Here is a 24450-nt window from a genome sequence, read left to right on the forward strand (position 1 = left end):
CTGATGTTATTGTTTTTAATTTGTTGTGTTAGTGCGAACATGCAAGCTTTCCAGTTCACAAAAATACAAAAGTTTTGTTTTTTTGAGGAGAAATTGTACTTTTACTGCCCCACCTGACCATATGTAGAAACTCGCAAGACTGCTGACAGCAATGTTTCTATGGGGCTTTATCTTGATGCTAGTTGCAGATTCCGGGGGCCTGTTTTTCTTCGGAAAATTGGCGATTTAACAGGAGCTCTCATAAAACACGTCAACTTGGTACGAACAACACACAATATATAAGACGTAAAATGTTCAATTATAACTCGATTATTATAGAACTTTACTTTTGCTTGCAAAAAGTTAACGGATCAATTGGACCAAAAAATATTTTCCACATATTTTGTATTCAATATAGAGTTGAAAAAGTCTAGACTTCAAAGGATAGTAAATATCCTGTGAATCGTCCTCTAACCACCGTTCGCTTATATGTTGTCTTATAGATTTCTTTTCAAATAAATGATGTTTTTAAAAAAAAATGGATTGCCGAATTTAGTGTTATATTTCTATAATGTAGAAAAAAATTGCCCGGAGTCGGAGTCGAGCTATTTTTTCCGACTCAGACTCCGACTTCGACTCCAGCAAAATTGCTCGACTCCGAATCGTGAACTTCGACTCCGAAACCCTGCTTCAAAGTCGTTGCCTTAAATAATGAATCAGAAGTTCCATATTTTATTATTATTCCTTATGTCTAACCGTGTGATATTTTTTAATAAACCTGAAATCTGAACCGTTTTCAACATACCTCGTCGAACATTTTTCTTGTCCAAGTTCTGCAAAATTTTACAAGTCTTGACCGATTTTAATATAACTTGGCAAATTTCTCTAGACCAAATCCCGTCACACATTTCATGGAAATTGGAGATAGATAGCGTGTTGGTGTATCAAATACATGGATCGGCCGGAAATATATATGCGAGATATATCCTAATCTAAACCGATTTCAATATAGTTTAGCTAACTTATTTTTAAACTAAATTTCGTCACACATTCCACATTTCAAAATATGTATATACAGTATAATCTCGATAATCCGGACACCACATGTTTCGGCGTTGTCCGGATTACCGAGTAATAACAAAAATATATAATTTTGTTATTACTCGGTATAAGGCAAACAAATCCATCTTAAGCAAATATTATGGCTTGCGACCATTTTAAGACCGGAAACAGATTCTCTTGCTACCATGTTTACGTCTTATAATTCTCCAGCGTAATTTAGGTGACTTTTGCTGATTACTTTAACCATCTAAAACTTTTCTAAAAGAATAAAATGTAATTTAAATCTATTGGTTTCATAGTATTATAAGTTGGTTTTGCCCAAAAAGTTTGTAACGCATCGAAATAATGGTCGTAGACCCATACTGGCTATGTATGTCAGTCCGTCCGTCCGTCTGTCCATCTAAACCTTGTAATGACGCTATAGGTCGCAATTTTGATCGGATCGTCCCGAAATTTTGGGTGTTGATGAGGGAAGAAGAAGAAGCCTAGACTGCTGACAGCAATGTTTCTATGGGGCTTTATCTTGATGCTAGTTGCAGATTCCGGGGGCCTGTTTTTCTTCGGAAAATTGGCGATTTAACAGGAGCTCTCATAAAACACGTCAACTTGGTACGAACAACACACAATATATAAGACGTAAAATGTTCAATTATAACTCGATTATTATAGAACTTTACTTTTGCTTGCAAAAAGTTAACGGATCAATTGGACCAAAAAATATTTTCCACATATTTTGTATTCAATATAGAGTTGAAAAAGTCTAGACTTCAAAGGATAGTAAATATCCTGTGAATCGTCCTCTAACCACCGTTCGCTTATATGTTGTCTTATAGATTTCTTTTCAAATAAATGATGTTTTTAAAAAAAAATGGATTGCCGAATTTAGTGTTATATTTCTATAATGTAGAAAAAAATTGCCCGGAGTCGGAGTCGAGCTATTTTTTCCGACTCAGACTCCGACTTCGACTCCAGCAAAATTGCTCGACTCCGAATCGTGAACTTCGACTCCGAAACCCTGCTTCAAAGTCGTTGCCTTAAATAATGAATCAGAAGTTCCATATTTTATTATTATTCCTTATGTCTAACCGTGTGATATTTTTTAATAAACCTGAAATCTGAACCGTTTTCAACATACCTCGTCGAACATTTTTCTTGTCCAAGTTCTGCAAAATTTTACAAGTCTTGACCGATTTTAATATAACTTGGCAAATTTCTCTAGACCAAATCCCGTCACACATTTCATGGAAATTGGAGATAGATAGCGTGTTGGTGTATCAAATACATGGATCGGCCGGAAATATATATGCGAGATATATCCTAATCTAAACCGATTTCAATATAGTTTAGCTAACTTATTTTTAAACTAAATTTCGTCACACATTCCACATTTCAAAATATGTATATACAGTATAATCTCGATAATCCGGACACCACATGTTTCGGCGTTGTCCGGATTACCGAGTAATAACAAAAATATATAATTTTGTTATTACTCGGTATAAGGCAAACAAATCCATCTTAAGCAAATATTATGGCTTGCGACCATTTTAAGACCGGAAACAGATTCTCTTGCTACCATGTTTACGTCTTATAATTCTCCAGCGTAATTTAGGTGACTTTTGCTGATTACTTTAACCATCTAAAACTTTTCTAAAAGAATAAAATGTAATTTAAATCTATTGGTTTCATAGTATTATAAGTTGGTTTTGCCCAAAAAGTTTGTAACGCATCGAAATAATGGTCGTAGACCCATACTGGCTATGTATGTCAGTCCGTCCGTCCGTCTGTCCATCTAAACCTTGTAATGACGCTATAGGTCGCAATTTTGATCGGATCGTCCCGAAATTTTGGGTGTTGATGAGGGAAGAAGAAGAAGCCTATTGATTTTGGTGATGGTCGAATAATATTCAGGGGTCGGAATAGGCAAAAAACTTATGTGGATAAAAAGACAACGATTTTAATTATAATGACGAATATCACAGCATTGGTTGGGGACTTTCCAAAAGCAACGCCTGACTATGAAGTAGAAGATCCCATCTGCACAATGATGCAAACTAGGTCGGCGTAGGTGACCAAATACCGAAGATATCGCAATAGTCGGTAATTGTCGTGTCTCATCCGGCATCAAATTAAAAGAAAGTCATCAAATAAAATAATGTCGGCTTTGACACTAAAAGGCTCCCTTTTTGCTATAGGCTGACAACCCGAACAAACCATCTAACATCAAACGGCAGTAATACAAACAAAGGCGACGACCAAGTAAAAACAAATCCAATGTTGCTTAAGTTTGATATTAAAATGTGTGGCGTTTATTCGCTAAAGAAATAAATTAAGTTTATAAAATTAAAATGACAAGTTGTTAAAATGACCTTACATGTTTTAGTTGTCCAGCAAAAAGGACAGAATCAATGCCTGAAGGGCCTTTTATAGATTTTAAAAATGTTGCTAACAATTACATTTTACATTTACATAGACAATAAAAACAAACTGCAATAAAAATTATTGTTCACTGGACCTTTTCGAATTTCAGGATGCGTTGCCAATTCTAAGGTGACCATCACCGACATCCCCGCCCCCGTGAACTGACCCAGAGGGGGAGGCTTCACCAGAATCTTCATCAACACCCAAAACGGCAAGTTTGGAATTAGTCCTTTTATAACAGCCAGAGCTAGTATTGCTTTGCGCTGCAACCACATAAATATACTGATGAGCCACTGCACCACATGTCTTGTCATCATATCGAAGTCGCAGTTTGTTTCATATTATCTTCCAAGGGCCATTGTGATTCCTGACGAAATTCTGGGCTATTTTTCCACCATCCGTCTACATCATATTTTACTGAAAATTTGGCTGCTGTTGTCTCATCTGCGGGCTTTAAAATATTCGGCCACCATTTCGAATGACTCCCGTCGCTGCTATCGAGGATCCATCGTACAACCGTGTATGAATCTGTCCAAAAATAAATTATATTAAGATTTTTCACATGATTAAAGGCGATTAAATCATTCATATGAACACTCATAACTGCCATCTGCAGTTCTAGCTTGGTTATGGTGCGACAACTAGCAGAAGCACAAGCAGATTTTTCCATTACAATCGAAAATTTAATTCCAACATCACTTACCACACACCAATACGCTACCGTTGCCATTGCCTCTTCGCTCGCATCTGCGAATATATGTAAATCAACTTTTCTGTTTGAAAAATCCTTAAGATAACGTCTTGAAATACGAAATCTCTCCAACATATTTAATTCAGTTAACCATAACTTCCAGTTATTATATAAATCGCTAGGCAACTCCTCGTCCGACTCTATACCCGACTTCCATACTCTTCGTATCAACATTTTAGAAGCAACCACAAATTTGCAGATAAATCCGAATGTGCCATAAATAAACATTTTCAAAGAAAGCATGTTAGCAAAGTATAAAATGAATTTATCACATTTATATAAATTTAAACGAAAGGAGAAAACATCTGGATTTGGCAACCAGTGTATGCCCAAAATCCTTTCAACAACATTTTGGTTCAAAAACTCACCGCTATCGTTGACTCCGCTGGCCGATTCTCCACAAGTTTGAATTGCCCTCTTGGAATTTGACATAATATTTTTCAATTCAAAACCTCCAACACTGTGAATTCTAATCACGTCTTTTATCACCTTTGCGGCTTCTTCTTCATTTTGGAAACAGTCGTCTACGTAATGAGTATTAAAAATTTGTTCATCGGCACGAGTTGAATTTTTCACAAACACATTGGCATTCTCAATTGTAACATTAGAATGTGGCAGGTGAAACAAGGGGTCTGGATTAGATAACAATTCTTTCACATTTACTTTTCTGGCATAGCTCCTCAAAATAGGGCAACATATTCTTTCACAATGTGCACTGCAATGTTCACTATCTCGAACCATTTTATTTTCCACAGTATACAAATTTTTCAAGGCCATATCATAGGAATCTGGGAATGGAGGCACGTTTTGTTTCCACAAAAGACATTCATAGCGTTCATCAACCTTTCTTGATTGGCTCTTCAATAATTTCACCGCACATTCATCATCAGTTGGCAATATATTTTTTGTATTCACCTTTGCATCAAGGATTTTCACGTCACAATTATTTTGCATCATACTCATTTGTCGTAGGTTATCTTCTGGACTGTCTGTTGAAGTGACACACATTCTGACATGAAGGGCATGATTTTTGGTTGAGGCTTTTTCTCCAGGCGTTGGGCCATAAACAACAACACCCAATCTTGTAGTGGTTACAATCGGTCCAGCGGCAGACAACGAGCGGGGTACATCCAGGGGAACTGTCAAAAAACAATGGTGTAAACTAATGATTAATTTTGGTTGAACATTTTTATAATTAACAAATTTTAGTTTCGAAACATCGACATTGTTATTTGTTACCAATCTTTTAATATTACACGATTGAATGGGCAAGGACATATTTGAAGTGGTATAAACATTTTTCATGACATATTGTCTGTCGCCTCTTCCAATACCACTTATTGTCACATCCACTACTTCCGAGCTCTCCACTACCGAATGATCATTAAGCCACTGTAGGGATAACTGTGCCGTGTTTCCTCGTAATTCCAGATCATTTGCAATTCCACTGTCTAGCATTGTAACATTCGCACCATCATCTATAAATGCATACGTGGAAATTGTTTTATCTTTTCCGTATAACTTTACGGGCAATATTTGGGAAAATATGCTACCGGCACTACTCACGGCATGGCAATTTCTTTGTTGTGGTTGTGGCTGCACTCTTCCACTATCGTTTTCATTTTCTTCATCGGCATCCACGTCATAATGCAGTAAAACATTATGGAACTTTTTGCAATTATTTTTACCGCAACACACTCTATTTCGACACTGGTTCAATTGGTGGCCTTTTCTAAGGCAGCAAAAACACAATTGTAATTCTTTAATTTTGTTCCACTTTTCGTCCGTCTGCATATCTGCGAATTGTTTACATTTTGTTATTGACGTGCACACCCCGTCGCACACACTACAATTATTGACGGCGACACATGCAATTTGGCGGCTTGGCTTTGTGGGTTGCTGGCGATTAGTGGACACGTATGGTGCGTATGAGACGGTATCGTGGACGATGTTAGCAACGCGTCGTAATGTTTGCAACCATGCACTGAAATCTAAAATAGAAGGCGATTCATTTAAAGAAAGGCATTTTTCACCCCATTCCATTTGTCGGTTTATTGGTAATTTCGCTACAAGTTCACTCAGTAAATATGGGTTATGTAAATGATGTTCTCCTCCAGCGTTTTTCAAAAATATTGCCATATTTGAAGTTTTGGTGGCGAAATTTATTAGGGCATTCAAATCGTCTTTATCCAGTGGGGGAATTTTACGGACTTTCATAATCTGGCTTTTGATGAGTTGCTCTGGTCTTCCGAACATCTCTTTCAGGTTAATCATTATGGCTTCAACGTTGGCAGAGCTCCCCAATAATGGTTCCACCGTCTCTCTTGCATTACCTCTTAAAGCGTCTCTTAACCTCATAATATTGTGCAGGTCGCTGTACATAAACTCATTTGTGGTGCTGTAAAAAGACTCGGAAAAAGTTGGCCATTCTTCTGGCAATCCTGAAAATATTGGAAGAGGATAAATTTTCTTTTGAGGCATATTGTTGTAATTAGTATTTGCAGTATTAATGGAATTATTTGGTTGTCCCTGTGCTTGCATGTATTGTACGAACATTCCTTGCGTTACGTGCGTCGGCCCTGGTTGGCGTATAATTGACTGTGGCATGTTAGGCAACGGCGGCGGTATTTCAAGTGATTTGTTGTGTTGGCTGTGACATTGGTTGTTGTGACGTTAATGGCGGCTCCAAAGGCTGATCTAATATTTGTTGTTGTGATGTTTGTGGCTGAGGGTTTTGGACGGACGTTTTTGGTTGCTGCGATGCAAAAGTTTTTACCATTTCTTCCTTCAATTGTAGCATCTGATTTTGAAGCAATGTTTGCATTTGTTGTTGCATTTGCTGCTGCATTTGTAGCTGAATTTGTTTTTGCATTTTCAGCATTTCTCTCCTCATCTCGGCTGTGTCCATTGTGGCTGATTTTTCTGTCTGTTTCTGTTTCGCCGGCAGCTGACGTTGTTGGCTTATAGTGTTTGTTGGTGTATTAGGCGGCGAATGATGGAGACTCATTTCGGTTAAATATGCGTCGAATCGGGCTGGGGGTTTTCCTTGCGTCGATCTTTTACTTCTCTGTTGCTTCTCTTGTGACATCAATGGACATAAGCGAACATTAACGGCTTAACAACAAACTGATGGGGATTCCTCAAACGATTGTTGTTGTAGTTATTGAATATCACATATACGGCTTGACACACACAATTTCACAGATTGTAACTGCAGCTTCTTCGGCTTGTAGTAGATACGAATAGGCACATCAAACGAAAAGATATTTCATCTAAATTGACTCATTAAACAATTTATTGACACAAATCGGCTTGACAAATGACGAATGTTTGATATCAATGGCTCATCAAACGTCGAATAATATAATTTCTGGGGCTATTGATGCAAATTGGCTCACAAACAGTTGGTTGACACAAATCGGCTTGACAAAATGACGATTAGCAATGTTTGATATCAATGGCTCATCAAACATCGAATAAAATAATGTTTGATATTAATGGCTTATCAAACATCGAATAAAAATATGTCGTGTCTCATCCGGCATCAAATTAAAAGAAAGTCATCAAATAAAATAATGCCGGCTTTGACACTAAAAGGCTCCCTTTTTGCTACAGGCTGACAACCCGAACAAACCATCTAACATCAAACGGCAGTAATACAAACAAAGGCGACGACCAAGTAAAAACAAATCCAATGTTGCTTAAGTTTGATATTAAAATGTGTGGCCTTTATTCGCTATAGAAATAAATTAAGTTTATAAAATTAAAATGACAAGTTGTTAAAATGACCTTACATGTTTTAGTTGTCCAGCAAAAAGGACAGAATCAATGCCTGAAGGGCCTTTTATAGATTTTAAAAATGTTGCTAACAATTACATTTACATTTTACATTTACATAGACAATAAAAACAAACTGCAATAAAAATTATTGTTCACAGGACAAAATATTGTTCACTGGACCTTTTCGAACTTCAGGATGCGTTGCCAATTCTAAGGTGACCATCACCGACAGTAATACATCCCATTTTTCCATTTTTTTTAAATCACGCTACAGGTCGCAATTTTGATCGGATCGTCGCGAAATTTTGGGTGTTGATGGGGGTCCTGGAGGCGAAGAAGCCTATTGATTTTGGTGATAGTCGGACAATATTTAGGGGTCGGAATGAACAAAAAAGTTATTTGGAGAAAAAGTCTACATTTTATTCCAAAGCAAATATCTCAGTCTAGAAGGGATATACAAAAAGCAACTGGCAATGAAAGTAGAAAATATCACCTTTGCAACGATGTAACGTAGGTTGTCGTAGGTGGTTAAACAACGAAGATATCGCAATAGTTGCTAATAGAACCACACTTTTCATTTTTGCGATTTTAATATTAATGACGGATATCACACCTTTGGTTGGGGAACTTCTAAAATCAAAGACTGACTAAAAATGTAGAAAATCCCATCTTTAAAATTATGCAAATTAGGTTGGCGTAGGTGGTCAATTAATAGAGATATCGCAATAGTCGGTAATGCATCCCTTTTTTCCACTTTTTCTGCAATCACACTACAGGTCGGAATTTTGACCGGATCCTCACGAAATTTTCTCTCAGAGATAGAAGCCTATTGATGTTGGTGCTGTCGAGAGTAGTCAAATATAAAATTAAATATTAATTATTTTGGTTCAGTTCGCCTTAAGTCATTTGGTATAAAAGCCAGATAGGTGAAAACTTTCGTATCTCCCTAAAAGAAATGTTTTCGAGTGAAAAGATTATGCACAGAGGTAGTGGTGTAGGGTTTCACATAGTCGGTCCCGTACCGACTATAGCCTTTTCTCACTTGTTACGAGAATGCAATACAACAATCCTGAGTTACCGGTGATTTTGAATGTCAAAGAATGCAAATAAAAGGGGACATACTACTTTGCTTTAAATTTATTGAAATTCCTATATAAGAACTCAACTTCTTCGTTTAGCTGTAAATCTCAAAGAAAACTAACCTATTACTCCCACCGCTTTAAACGATTACAATATTTCTATGTAAAATATCCTTGGAATACATTACATGCCCCCAAGGGACTTTCTCACAATATACCAATTCCTTTACAGGAAAGGACCATTCAACATCGATTTTTCAGGGAAACAGGCTACCCAACCCTAGGTTTTAAATGCTGTTGCTTATCATAGCCAGTCATCCATGTTTGAACAATAGGAAAATTATTTGACAGATTCAGATAGTTAATTCCATATTGACTGTATAACTGAGTTGACATTAAATATCCAGTAAGTCGAGATTTGGACTGAAAACTTTGAAAAACATAAATTTTCTTATTAATACACCAATTGCTATTGTTAAGAACGAAAACGTCATGATCAAGATAGGAAACAAGTATTGAAGTCCGGATTATCGAGGAAAGAAAAATATGTGATGTCTGGATTACCGCGTTGTCCGGATTATCGAGACTATACTGTATATATATATCCCGAACCGAATGAATCTACGTTTTTAATCTTGTAGGGATTTAAAGTCTATGATGTTCCATATCAAACGCAGAAAAATTATGTTTCTACCTCTTCGCGAAATGATTTTCTGGTCATTTTTCCGATAGTACTATGAAAAGAAACCAAAGAAAACCTATAAAACATACCGCGGACACCGAAATATCAGCGTAAAAGTGTTTAAATTGACAGATAATTGAAGCGTCTCGGAATATCAATAGGAGTCGCGCAGTTATATCGGCATTCTTCACAATACGATAGAATATGACACAGACAACATCGACGGATACAATCAAGTGCTTTGGATGCTAATAAATTATGAAGAACTTCAAACTTTCTTCTAAAAGCACTCATGTTTGTGTCAATAAAATGATTTTTCCGCAAACAAATAGGACGTTTAAAGGTTTGGAAATATGCTCCACATTCAGAGAAAGGTAATCTAGAATAAAAACATCCTCTATTTTAATACACTGAGGGAAACAATTTAGTACTTTTTAAAATCACTATACAGATCTAAAATCTCAATTTCAACGACTGTGGTTTTCCGCGAAAACGGGGCTTACATATGTGAGTTCAGTTAAAAAAACTACTATATTCGTAAAATAGGTTAGAAGAGTATAGGCTGGTTCATTTAAATTAGAACATAGCACTGTTGGGAACAGTCGAGGACACCGAAATAAGAACACATATAAAATTCAAAGTCCAAAGGGTGTGTTTAATTTGAAAAATGTGCTAAGATTGCCCTCAGTGTATCAAATAGCGGATTTTTTCATATCAGATTATCTTCCTCTAAATGTGAAGCATATTTCCAAACCTTTATACCGCAGACTTGTTCGCGGAAAAATCATTTTATTGAACAAAACATCAAGGCTTTTATAAGAAGTGTTGATATTTTTCGTAATAATTTTGAAACTTTTCCATCTTATCAGTATCCGAAGCACTCGGCTGTATCCGTCGAGGTTGTCTGTGTCATATTCTGTCGTATTGTGAAGAATAACGATATAACTGCGCGACTCCTATTGATATTCCGAGACGTTTCAATTATCTTTCATTTTAAACCCTTTTAGGCTGTTATTTCGGTGTCCGCGGTATGTTTTATAGGTTTTCTTTGGTGACAAATTATTAGAAAGTCCTGCTTTATCGACTGAAATAAAATTCGGCGTTAATATCTCAAAAATTCGCGAAAATAAAGGGACTGTTCTATGATGATGACCAAAAATAAATGCCTATTTTTCATAGTACTATCGGAAAATTAATCAGAAAATCATTTCACGAAGAGCTAGAAACATAATTTTTTTCTGTGTTTGACACGGAACATTATCGACTTTAGATCCCTACAAGATTAAACACGTATATTAATTCGCTTCGGGTAAATAAGCTAACATTAAAAGAAAATTTGGTGTTCTATTCTACTGACGTGGAGTGTATAAGCTAACATTAAAAGAAAATTTGGTGTTCTATTCTACTGACGTGGAGTGTATATGGGATGAACCGATTTCCATATATTGTGGCACATTAATTATACCCTCAGCATTTATGCTATCGAGGGTATATACACTTTCATACGGGCAAAATGTGCCTCATCGAAATAATGGTTTTAGACACCAAGTATGTTTGGACGAAATGTGTTTCAGACAATTTGGAGTCGATTGAGCACTGTCCGTCTGCCTGTCTGGCTGGCTGGAGCGCACGATAACTCTCGAGCGGATGGACCGATTCGGTTCAACTTTTGGCTTTCGTAATATTTTGCTCAAACTTAGTTTAAGTTCGAAGATTATTCTACGCATCGGTTATAATCGATGACGATGATTCGGTGGTGTTTGGCAACTCGGCTACAGTTGTTCGGGAACGACGATGGTTGACAAACCTCGGTGAGGACGATTCGGTGACGCTCGGGATCGACGATGGCTGACAACGATTCGGTGATGTTCGGTAACTCGTCGAGAACGGCGACGGGTGACGACGCTCGGTGATGACGTTTCGAGGGTGTTCGGGAACGCCGATGGTTGGCGGGGATCGGTGCTGACGATGCTGGCCGTTTCAGTAGTGATCGGGAACGTGTTGATTGATGTCGGGCGGGTTGATGACGATCTGATGTTTAGTTTGGAACGACTACTATACAACGCTAATTAAAGCTACGAACTCATACAAACTACTGTGTATATCTAGGGACAAAGAAACAAAGTCTCCGTGTGGGACGGAAAACCGAAGTCTCCGTGTGGGACGGGAAACCGAAGTCTCCGTGTGGGACGGGAAACCGAAGCCTCCGTGTGAGACAGAAAACCGAAGTCTCTGTGTGGAACAGGAAACCGAAGTCTCTGTGGGGGACAGTAAACAGAATTCACTGTGTGCAATTTATTAATGGGACAGCCACAATGGGTAGTCCCTTCCAAAATTTGCCAACGCAACAAGCTACCCAGGAATGCCTTGGTGGATAGCAAGCCCCCAGCAGTAGCAAGCTGACTTCAACGGCGATAACTGGAATACTAAAGGATCAACTGAAATGAAGTGAATGGGAATTATTGTGTATTGAGTACAGCAAGCAAATGAATTCAATGCATGACTGGCGTAGATGGAGGTGCTGTTGAGTGCATATCGACTCATTGCTACTATGACGGTAAGGTAAGACCGTAGGTGTTGTTGTATGTATGTGACACTTGTCACGTTACAATATATTGGAACAATATCCATCAACGCGGCAAAAAAACGAAGATACGCCAACCCCTAAATTTGTTCTATTTGATCCAAAAACCGTATAAATGAAATGGTGATCGGTTAACGTAACCCGCGCCACCCGATCGACAACAAATCAAATAATTTGTTCTCTTTGTTACGATCTTTCTTAGCAATCGTGTCGTTGTATATAAATTGCTGGAAAATTTCGGCCCCAACGTGCTATGCTACTACCACAACAACAAATACTACATGTAAGTCATTTCAGTGTGATAATGAGGCTAATGTCTTGTTCATACTGACGGTGATTTGCTGTAGAGCTGGCAAACAATCGATGGCACTATCGATAATATCGATACTTTATTTTGAATGTTACTATCGATTGACAGTTTTTTCAATCGATATTTATTATTTATCATTCCGCCATGGTATTTATTTAGAATTCATGGATACTTCCAAACCAAACTGTTAGTATTCCATTGTTTTCTAATAGTACGTTTACATATAACCGGATTTAATAAACACACTGGGTTTCAAATTTTCATAAAGAAGGTTAACCCGGTAAAAACATAAAATATAAACATGCTATAAGACAACATAAGAATAGTAGAGCAGACGAGGAAAGTACAGTACACATTGTCAGTTTTGAATGACGATTTTTTGCAATTATCGATAACTGTCCAACCGTCCAGCAACCACAAAATATTTTGTGGTTGCATGATGAATGACAAAAATGAACGGCCACACTAGCAAGCAACAACAAAGCTGTCATTCAAAACTGACAATGTGTACCTGGCTTAATTTTTACTATTATAAAATGTTTGTTCTTTATAATTCGAAAAAATAGTAAAAATTATTAGATTCTTGAAGTTCTTAAAGAGACATATTTTTAGAAAGTGTAAACATCTCAAAATACCCTATGGCATTCGGAACCATTATATGAGAACTATAACCAAAATCGGGCTTACTTACAATTTTGACTTTTGCGGTTTTAACGGGTTTCTTCACCAGGAACCAATAGTGGAAATTTAAGATCTACAAATATTTTTGTCACCTCTTTCCACTGTGTGTTGAAACGAAAGGGCGATAGCATCGATAATATCGATAGTTTGAAATAAATATTGAAACTATCGAATGTTGCGAAGATCGATAGTTTGCCCGCTCTAATTCGCTCTCCATTCTTTGTTGGAACCCAAATTACGATTTAATTACTGCATTTCAAATACAAAATTTTGAGAACGAACAATAATTTTTGTACGTTGTTGAATATAAATTACTTTACGAACGAAGAAAATATAAGTCCCATCTCGAATTTATCGAAAAAAATAAATATAACAGGCCCAAATAGAAAATAAAAAGTTATTCAAAATGCCAAGGTTTTTAGGAAATATGCAAAAGATGAAACAAGGTGAGATACCAAATGGTTAAAATGCATTTAAGTGTTCCATATTTCCTTCATGGTACGTTTGTGGTCCATGTGTTCGTAATTGCCTAAAAACTTTGAAACAAAAAAGTAAGAAATAGACAAAAGTCTGTATACCAATTATTTACATTTAATATGATCTGGTACCCCCTTGGTCCATATGGTAACCCTCTCAGTACGCATATTCTATACCTAATATTGTTGATACTTTGTAATGTACGTTTACACACTTCGACCTGTTCTTTTTTGTTTTGGGGTCAATGTGAAACAGAAGTTTAAAATTTTCGAATTGTCATGCACATAATCAGTTATGGAAACATTACACTTCAAAATAATCCACTGACATCTGATTGTTTAATAATTGAAAATCCATACCTCTAAAAAAACTCTCCCACTGTACATTTAGTTGGCAGGTAATCCAAGTATTTCTTTCTCTTCCTTCTTTTTGGTTCACTTTCACAACATTAGCCTGTACACTCCAGATTTCTTTTTATCAAGAACTTATTTTCGTAATCCAATTTATCGCCATCATCAAATCAATCTTTCGACAAAACCAGGGATATTTAAATATGATCAGCACTTTTCTGGTATCTTTTAGATAACCCATGAATATTAATTTTACAATCAATATTTTTTTTATAAACCTTTTTTTTAATTTTCTTCACTGCTGGTGATCACAATGTTTACAAGCCAAAAAATTAGATCACATTAATTTGACAGCTATAAAAAATGAGATCAAGCTATCTCAATTTTCACTGATTGCGTGGTGACTTCAATCTATAGTTCGAGAAGTACAGGTTCGGCACTTGGCTAACAAACAATTTGTCTATCAAACATTGAATATTGGATCCAACAACATACGCAAGCAATCATCCAAGAAATTAAATATATTTTAAACAATTAAAAGTCTATTTTTTACAACATATACGATTTTTGCATCTTTTATAAATGTGGTTATGGTAACGAATCTCAATATTATTCCATTCCAAATATCTACAACTTCAATACTAATTAGCTGCAACCTTGTTCTAAGCGACTGAATGTGGCAACATTAACAACTAGCTAGTTTTCTATGTTTTATGCAAATGTCAATTTGACATACGAAAATGTAAGGACCACAAGTTGCAAAAGATGAAACATTAACTTCCTATACAATCCAACATCCAAAGTGTTAACATCGATTTTGCTGGAAAATATCTGTATAGTCACTAAACATCATACGATTTACAGTGAAATATTAATAATCATTATATACATTCAGTCTTCGATTTATAAATACTTCAAATATTTTGTTGAGTTAATTCAAGGTGAGCATAAAACATAATTTTCCGTGTAATATTATGTGCTAAGAAAAGTGTTTCCTTAGAAATTCTGAACAAAAATTTTTTTTGGATAAATCCAAATCCACATTTCCTCATACGAACTCCACTTTGGAAGAAGATTTCTATCACCTCAAGAATTCACACTGCCCACAGTGGACCAACTAAAATTCCTAGTAGAAGCCTAGAAAGCATATTTCGAATATTGAGAATCGCTTAAGCCTAACCCAAAACTACTAAAGGATGTCTGATGAAGTTTATGTTGTCTTATGAGATGTTGCCTATACGTATACTCTAACCACGAACACATCCAGAATCTGTCACCTCTAACAAGCCACATAGATACCATGAAGAAATGTTCCATACAAATAATGTCAACGATTAAATCGCATATGCATTGAAACAATCTCCCTAGTGCATAGAAAGCACCACCCAACATAGCCCATAGTGATATAATCCAATGATCAACCACCATTTTTATGCATGAGATACATTTTTCAAACATCTTGCAGCTACAGATACAACAAATACGTAACTTTGCATCAAGAAACCATGCAACGTGCATGCACCTCATCCAATAATATCAGATCATCAACTGGCGTAGGAATCCAGATGTAACTTATTTAAGTATAAATTCCAATATTATCAATCAAACGTAATTTTTGAGTAATCAGATCATGGCAGAACTACCAGGTAGTGGTATCACACCAGCTGATCGAATATGAAAAGTCAAATCCCTTTATAAAAAAATATTTTTGTTGTAATTTCCCCAACAACATAAAGAAAGTTTTGACATAACATATTCAAAATTTTACGATGCCACTACCTGGGTAATTGTGCCATGAATCAGATGTAACTTATTTAAGTATAAATTCCAATATTATCAATCAAACTTAATTTTTGAGTAATCAGAGCGAAAGTCTATTCCAGAGTATTTGGATCAGTGTAAGAGACAGTTCTCCGTGTGAATTAACTTTCTTTTTGCAGCAGCAGCAACCATCAATGTGAATGCAGGAGGCCTTCTTCAGTCCAGTATTGATAGTAAGTTGTGAAAACAGCTGATATTGGATTTTGGTTTATAATTGTTCTCTTACATTGATTATCTTATTCAATTTATTGACAAGTAATGAGAACTTGTAATATAAACAAATAATTACTCTTCACTAGTTCTCACTAGTGTGGTAAATATTCCTGTCGTGCAACAGTTATAAGTAATGTACTCAGCCGTATTATGATTTCTCATTACGTGTTGAAATATTAAAGTAAAACAAACAAAACAAAGACACATACTTCTGAACATACATAATGTGCACGTAAGTTTGTAATCGATTTGTTCTTTTTTTGTATCTTTGTTTCCTTAAGCGTTTGATGCTTTTTGGAGAAAGCAAGATATTTTTACATATTAACCCCTTAAGTGCTAATGATGATTTTTGTTTGTTATAAACTCTATTGGAAGAATTATTTTATTACATACAGTTTTTATACGAAATTTAATGCTATCATATTGTCTGCTATTAATTATCTATTTCCATTTTATTAAGTATGAATTATGTCATGAATAAACCGATTTGTATATGCCTAAGTATGGCTTGGTAAATTAATCATCCCTGTTTTCTTCCCGAATGATGTGAAGGAGAAATATGTAAGTATTCTAGTGGTCCTTTTTTTAACTATTAGCGCTAAGAGGACACTGGTCGGCGAGGGTTGTGAAGCGTATTCCCACAAAAAAACATCTGTGTGGATCTAAATAGGAAAAGACATAGATATATTTGCAGTTTTATCATTAATCCTTTATAAAACATGACTAATTTTGGGTAACTAAAAATTATTAGTCATCTGGCCCGCATATATTAAAGAAGTAATATTTCCATTTAAAATAAAAAGGGAGTCTATAATAATTTGATGTAGTGGGTAAAGATTTCTGAGGAAAAGGACCGAACCACCCCACCCGATTGAAGCTGGTAAAGCAAAGGCTCCCGCAGTCCTTCGTCCTCGGTAATTCTTCGATGTTATAAATTATTTATTGAAAAATGTGCATCATATCCTTCGGGACACTACATAAATTTGGCGCCCATACGTGCGGGGCCGAAGCGATGTTGCTCATCATTTTGGCTCACATTTTTTGTAATTTTTGGACAAATTAATTAACTTTTAGAGTTCATCTATTTTCAGGTCAAAGTATCTCATTGACTTAGGATTCGTTTCTACGAATAGTTGTTTCGTTCTTTCAGGAACATTTAGCATTTTGGCGAATTGGGTCCGAAATAGCTAACCGATTGTAATGCTGCAACAATTCCGTTGGAATACTATTTAGTGAGCTGAGGTATCAATAACCTTGAATTCAGCTAGGATTTCATTAATTTAGCAGCTTTGCAATTTAGTGACCTCTGTTTGAAAGGATAGATGGCAGTTTACATACTTTTGTTGGTTTGTTTGTTTCCTTTATCTACCGTCTTTTCCAGTTTTACATACGTCTTCTTCACAAATTTCACGATGGCAAGAAAACATACTACGATATAAATATATTTAAAAACGCATATATCCATTTTATTGCTTTCTTTCAGTATCTTATATATACTGCAAAGGGAAATAATATATTATATTGTTTATTTTTATGTATTGTATATTCTTATATATTGTATATTTTTTATATATTGTGTATTTCCGTAAATGTTCATTATCTATATCAAACTCTAAAGTTAATGAAAATAGAAAAATCTCTCTAAAACACATGTTTAAATAACAAATTATACTCTCTAATCGTATCAACAAGATATCGTTAAAAAGTGACACATATTTGGTTTGATAAAAATTTGAATCTTCTGCATTGATTGATTACAAATCAAAAGCCACACATTTTCTGTTAAGAGTGACACATTCGATTACTCGTAATTTACAAATTTTTAAATTTGATGGAAGGAAATATTTTTGGTCTATCTTGTACACGAAATTGTAGAAAAAATTTGAAATAAAGATCACAGATTAGTATCTATCAATTTCACATTCTTTTACATTTCAATTTCACATTCTTTTACAATTTATCAATTACCCCCTGCTACTTCACAACCACCGCACCCTACGGCAGCCCCTTCCACAGCAGTAGAGATAGTTTTTACCGGGTATTTACCCGGTAAATACCCACACGGTGGGTAAATACCCATTTGTGGGTATTTATTTGGGTATTTACTATATTGAATGGCAAATAAAACATTTTACACCCTATTCCTGGGTTTAGGTTGTAAATTCGTTTGAAATGGATAGTTTTACAATACTTTAGACTAGTGGGTAAATACTTGGGTAAATACCCGAGTATTTACCCAAGTGTTGGGTAAAAACTCATTAACTGCCGAACCACTTGACGTAGGCTGACAAAATTTGGCTTACATCTTTCTTATGTCAACAGAACTTCTGGTACTGAACATGGGGTCTCTGGGTCCATGTTTTGATATAGCCCCCATATAGCCGTACCTCCCGATTTAAGGTATTTTTAACTATTAGCCACATTTTACAATCATACTGACTGTAATTTGGTACAGTGGGTTCCCAATATGTATAAAATATCCTTGCAAAAAATTGTCGACGTAGGTCTACGTTTTCTTGTGGCCCCTATATGGGTTTCTGAAATCGGGAGGTACGGCTATATCAAAAAGTGGACCCAGGGACTCCATTTTCAATACTTTTAATACTATTGATATAAGAAAGTTTCTAGCCAAATTTTATGAGCCTACGCCAATGGTTCGGCAGATAAAGAGTTTTTACCCAATATTTGGGTAAATACTTGAAATCGGGGTACCCATATATGGGGGCTATAAGAAAGCGTGGACCTACGTTGACAAATATTAGCAAGGATATTTAATGCTTGAGGACTCACTGTGCCAAATTACAGCCAATTTGGTTGTAAAATGTGGCTAATAGATGAAAAATACCTTAAATCGGGAGGTACGGCTATATGGGGGCTATATTAAAACATGGACCTAGAGACCCCATTTTCAATGCTAGATATTCTCTTGACATAAGTAAGATTTGAGCCAAATTTTGTCAGCCTACGTCAAGTGGTTCGGCAGTTAATGAGTTTTTACCCAAAATTTGGGTAAATACTCGAAATCGGGGTACCCTTATATGGGGGCTATTAGAAAACGTGGACCTATATTGACAAGTTTTTGCAAGGGTATTTTTTACATATTGAGAACTCACTATGCCAAATTTCAGCAATGAGGCAAATAGACAAAAAATACCTTAAATCGGGAGGTACGGTTATATGGGGGCTATATCAAAACATGGACCCAGAGACCCCATTTTCAATGCTAGATATTCTCTTGACATAAGTAAGATTTGAGCCAAATTTTGTCAGCCTTCGTCAAGTGGTTCGGCAGTTAATGAGTTTTTACCCAACACTTGGGTAAATACTCGGGTATTTACCCAAGTATTTACCCACTTGTTTATAGTATTGTAAAACTATCCATTTTGAATCGATTTCATAGCCTAAACCCAGAAATAGGGTCTAAGATGTTGTATTAGCGATTCAATATAGTAAATACCCAAATAAATACCCACAAATGGGTATTTACCCGGTATTTACCTAATTTACCCAATTTACCGGGTATTTACCCATTGGGTATATACCCACTGTCCATCTCTACACAGCAGCCACTTCCACGGTAGCACCTTCCACGGCTCCGCCAGTATGTAATGTCTGCAATGAAATTATAGCAGATGGTGAAGATTGTCTTGTGCTACAGATATGCTTACATTCATTTCATCGATCTTGTATCGAAAATCACTTTTCCACATCGACAGAATGTCCAACTTGCAAAAGACCTTGTGAGCCCAGTGAACTAAGAGGTGTAGTCACACCTCCTGCACCTAAGCCACCAGCCGTCCGAGGTAAAGGAAGAGGAGCAATGGCCAAACGTTACATTACGAGAAATGCTGCTCGTATTTTATTTCAGGAAAATCCCATTTCAAATCATATCCCAAACTTAACATATTTTGGTGAAAACATACCAACTCCTCGGATGAATACAGAAGCATCTCCTCAAACATCTTCACCAATTCTATCATCAAATCACATTAGCACAGTAAACCCTTTAAATATAGATAGAATGGTGGAAGCAAGTTTAACCAAAATTTTACAAAACTTGAATCTGGTACCTGGAAGTAACAATGGTAATACCAAAAACAACTTCAGTAACAGCAATAGTAATCCTAATTTTCCTTTCAACGGCAATGCCAGTAATCGAATTCAACAGCATAATAATTCGAATTTTCAAATTCCACCAAATCAGATTTTCCCATTTCAAGGAAATCCTACAGATCCAACTCACCATAATGCACAACAACAATCAATTCAAGATAATCAGACCGGCTCCAATAACTCACAACAACATCAGAATGGCAATAATAATAATATTTCAAATTCCTCTTCAGGTGTGCCGAGTGCAGCAAGTTACATGCCCTTTGATAAAATAACATCCATTATACAAAGCTGGAATCTTAAGTTCGATGGATCATCAAATGGGTTGACTTTAGATTATTTCAATGGCGACTACAGTGTCATCTGTAGGAATTTGAATTGTATTCTTATCGGTAAAGCTAGGGACTGGTACTGGCGCTACCATAAGCAGGTGAGATTCATAGAATGGAACTCATTTTGCAAAGCACTTAGAGACCAGTACAAAGAATTCAAATCCTCTTATGATATAAGAGAAGAAATTCGGGCAAGGAAACAAAAGCCCAACGAGACATTCGATCAATTCTTTGAAGCTGTTTTAGCCTTGACGGACAGATTACCTAGGACTATGTCCGAAGCTGAACTGATCGAAATTTTAGCTCGAAATCTTCGGCCAGATATTCGGCAAGATCTGCTGTACGTCCCCATGGTATCAACTCGTAAACTTGTACAGATGCGAGAGAATTTTTTTAGTGATGATTATGTCCGCAAAACTTTGCCAAATCGTAATCCTCAATATCAAATGAATGAAAATGGATGTCCACACCGATCATACTATTGAAGCGTTGCAAAAGTCAGATATTTTGACTAATTGTTGGAACTGTGATGTCGTAGGCCATCACTGCACAATGGTCCCAAATCCAAATTTTCTGGCCAAAACTAGTTCAACGTCCATTTAGTATTGAAATTAATTATTATTTATAATAAATGTGTACAAACAGCAATTCTTACGTTTTATAGACCAAAATGACCAAAAACTGCCAACATTTGTTGAACAGGGTGATCCCGTTGTGTGGGGTCTAAACCAAAACATTGACCTATGTTAATAATTTTTGGTACGAAGGATTCATATCTTCCAAGAGGTCAAAATACCAAATTTCAGCCGAATCGGTCATAAAGTGTCGCTAAAATCCACAAAATATCTAAAATCGGACGGTACTTTTATGTGGGGGCTATGACAGAAAATTGACCTATTTTCAAAAAAATTATACATACTTGTTTTCTACACTCTGAGACCCTTAAATATGAATTTTAAGGAAAATCGGCTGATAGCTGCGGGTATTACCGTTCTATTTCAATTGGATACTACGTACAATCACAACAAGTATTTACAAAAAATTCTCCCATCTTGAAATAGAAAAATCCACTTTATTTTAACTGTGGCAAATTTGAGCAAGAATTTATTTCTCAGTTTATTAGTTCAGTCCCCCAGCTATCTTCCGAAATCAATTTGGAGGTGGACAAACTTGGACATTTTTTTAAAAATTTAAGAATATTTAAAAAGTATTTGTAAAAAATAATTTTTAATATATATAAAAACATTGATTTTATTACGCTAATTTTACAAATTTCATCGTTCTTTTTGTAAATGCTATGAAAGTACTCATTAACAGCTTCCCGATTCATAAAAACTTTGGCCTCACTTCTGTATATTTATGCAGCGACGCAATACAACAAAAATTGTATATTTTACAGCACAAAGTCTGTTTTATTTTTACATAAAAAGTGTCAACTTTGGTACTGCGCCAATCAACGAATACTAACGTTATTTACAAAAACTAATTATTTTCAGATGACTTGATGTGTTTTTTATTATTCTGTGCAAAAAAAATTAAAATTTCGAAACTTCAAAAATAGGGTTTTGGCCAAAAATTTCCTGATTGAAACCTATGTGCACTGGCAAGACTGTCTTCAAGACAGGTCCGTATTTTGCTACGGATGTGGGGCCAAAAACACATATAAGCCCATCTGCATTAAGTGTGCTAACAGAAAAAACTAATCCTGAGGAAATCCCCTCACAGACGCAGAACGTCGTCAATTACAAACAGTTATTGATCTATTTGCCAATTTTGAAACACAAGGATTAGGTCGGACAAGCCTTTTGAAGCACAGTATAGACGTAGGTTCTGCTTAGCCCAGGTTTTACCCTGTATCTCCTGCAGTGGAAAAACTGATGTTTGATGAGGTTGACAGGATGCTGCAGTTAGGAGTGATAGAGCCATCAAACTCATCATGGAGTTCTCCGATGAGGTTGGTGATAAAACCCAACAAAGTGAGGCTGTGTCTGGACGCAAGGAAATTGAATTCGGTTACGGTAAAGGATACATATCCTTTACCGAATATCGAAGGTATTTTTGCCCGACTACCCAAGGCCAACATAATATCCAAGTTGGATCTGAAAGACGCGTTTTGGCAGATCGGGTTGGATGAGAAGTCCAAAAGTTTGACTGCGTTCACAGTCCCGGGAAGGCCTCTGTACCAATTTGTGGTCATGCCATTCGGGCTGTGCAACGCAGCTCAAACTATGTGTCGTCTTATGGACGAAATAATACCACCCGATCTTCGCCACAGCGTTTTTGGATATGGATGACTTGGTGATTGTCTCCGAGGACTTCCCAACCCATTTGGAAGTATTAATGAGATTAGCAGCCCAGTTTCGTAAGGCAAATCTTACGTTAAATATTTCAAAAAGCCACTTTTGTGTTACAAAAGTGAATTATCTTGGCTATGTCATAGGTAATGGGGGAACAATGACCGACAATGACAAAATTGTAGCTATTTTGCAGTGACCAGTACCGAAAAACCTGAAGCAGGTTCGGGGATTCCTCGGCCTAGCAGGGTGGTACAAGAGATTTTTTCCGAATTTCTCTACGGAAGTGTCTCCAATAACGGACGTTTTGTCAACAAAGATAAAGTTCCTTTGGACCAACGAGGCCCAAAAGCCTTTTGAAAGAATAAAGCTATTGTTGACTACGGCTCCTGTTCTCACCAACCCAGATTTCGGGAAGAAATTTTACCTCCACTGTGACGTCAGTGATTACGGGATTGGGGCAGTTCTTGTTCAACTAGACGATGATGGCCATGAAAAGCCCATCGCCTATATGAACAAGAAACTGAACTCAGCCCAACGTAATTACAGCGTCACAGAGAGGGAATGCCAGGCTGCCATCGAGGCAATAAAAAATGTCGGTGCTACTTGGAATTGCAAGATTTTGAGGTAATAACGGACCACTCAAGTCTGCTATGGCTTATGCGCCAACCGGACCTCACTGGTCGCCTAGCGCGGTGGGTCTTCAAACTGCAGGGCTACAAGTTCACTATTACTCACAGAAAAGGGAAAGATAACGTCGTCCCAGACGCTTTATCTAGAATACCCGACGAGTATATAGCAGCACTTGAATTGTCCGAACCCGAAATTGACCTAAATTCCCCCTTCTTTGATGATGAGGACTATAAAACCCTCAAAGAAAAGGTCATTCAAAATCAGGCTAAATTCCCTGACATAAAAATAGTTGACAAATATGTATATTACCGGACACAGCATTATATAGGAGATGAAATACAAGAGCAAGAGGCCTGGAAGTTATAGGTTCCTCTTAAATTGAGAAAGAAAACCATTTGTGTTGCTCATGACACTCCAGTGGCCGCCCATGGCCTATTGATTGTACTAGACCATCTTAGTAAATTTTACTGGCTTTGTCCATTGAAGAAGTTTACTTCAGCAGCCATAAAAGACTTCCTGCAAAACCAAATATTTCACACATACGGTGTCCCTGAATTCATTATCTCAGATAATGGGAGTCAATTCCGGGCAAATGATCTCAATGCCTTTTTCACGTCATTAGGAATCAACCATATCTATACGGCATTATACTCGCCACAAGCTAATGCATCAGAAAGGGTCAATTGATCCCTGATAGCTGGCATTAGAGCGTATATTAAACATGACCATAGGCAATGGGACGAAAACCTATCAGCAATAAGTTGTGCTCTGCGTAACTCATATCACCATGTTCACCCTACCACGCTCTGTTTGGATTTGATATGGTTACGCATGCATCCTCTTATAAACTTCTGAAACACTCAACCTCTTAAATGAACCCACAGTTAG

General features: G+C 36.5%; 2 protein-coding genes across 6 annotated transcripts in view; one reads left to right on the plus strand and one right to left on the minus strand.

Moving 5' to 3' along the window:
- dpr19 (defective proboscis extension response 19) overlaps positions 1-24450 on the plus strand; it is a 319322-nt gene that overhangs the window by 245291 nt on the left and 49581 nt on the right. The gene's annotated exons all lie outside the window — the stretch shown is intronic.
- Positions 3323-6070, minus strand: LOC141394411 (uncharacterized). Of its 4 annotated transcripts, none has more exons than XM_073968691.1 (3): positions 5767-6069; positions 4166-5691; positions 3323-3990 (listed from the first exon to the last, which is right to left on the minus strand). In XM_073968691.1, the coding sequence occupies exons 1-3, from the start codon at positions 6005-6007 to the stop codon at positions 3916-3918; spliced, it is 1842 nt and encodes a 613-aa protein (XP_073824792.1). In that variant the 5' UTR covers positions 6008-6069; the 3' UTR covers positions 3323-3915. The 4 variants fall into 4 exon arrangements, with proteins under 4 accessions (XP_073824792.1, XP_073824793.1, XP_073824789.1 ...); XM_073968692.1 differs by having other exon boundaries at positions 5780-6068; XM_073968688.1 differs by having other exon boundaries at positions 3323-5691; positions 5767-6070.

Source organism: Musca autumnalis, unplaced genomic scaffold (genome assembly GCF_047663935.1).
Source record: "Musca autumnalis isolate F117 unplaced genomic scaffold, ASM4766393v1 scaffold_2, whole genome shotgun sequence".
Classification (NCBI taxonomy): Eukaryota; Metazoa; Arthropoda; class Insecta; order Diptera; family Muscidae; genus Musca; species Musca autumnalis.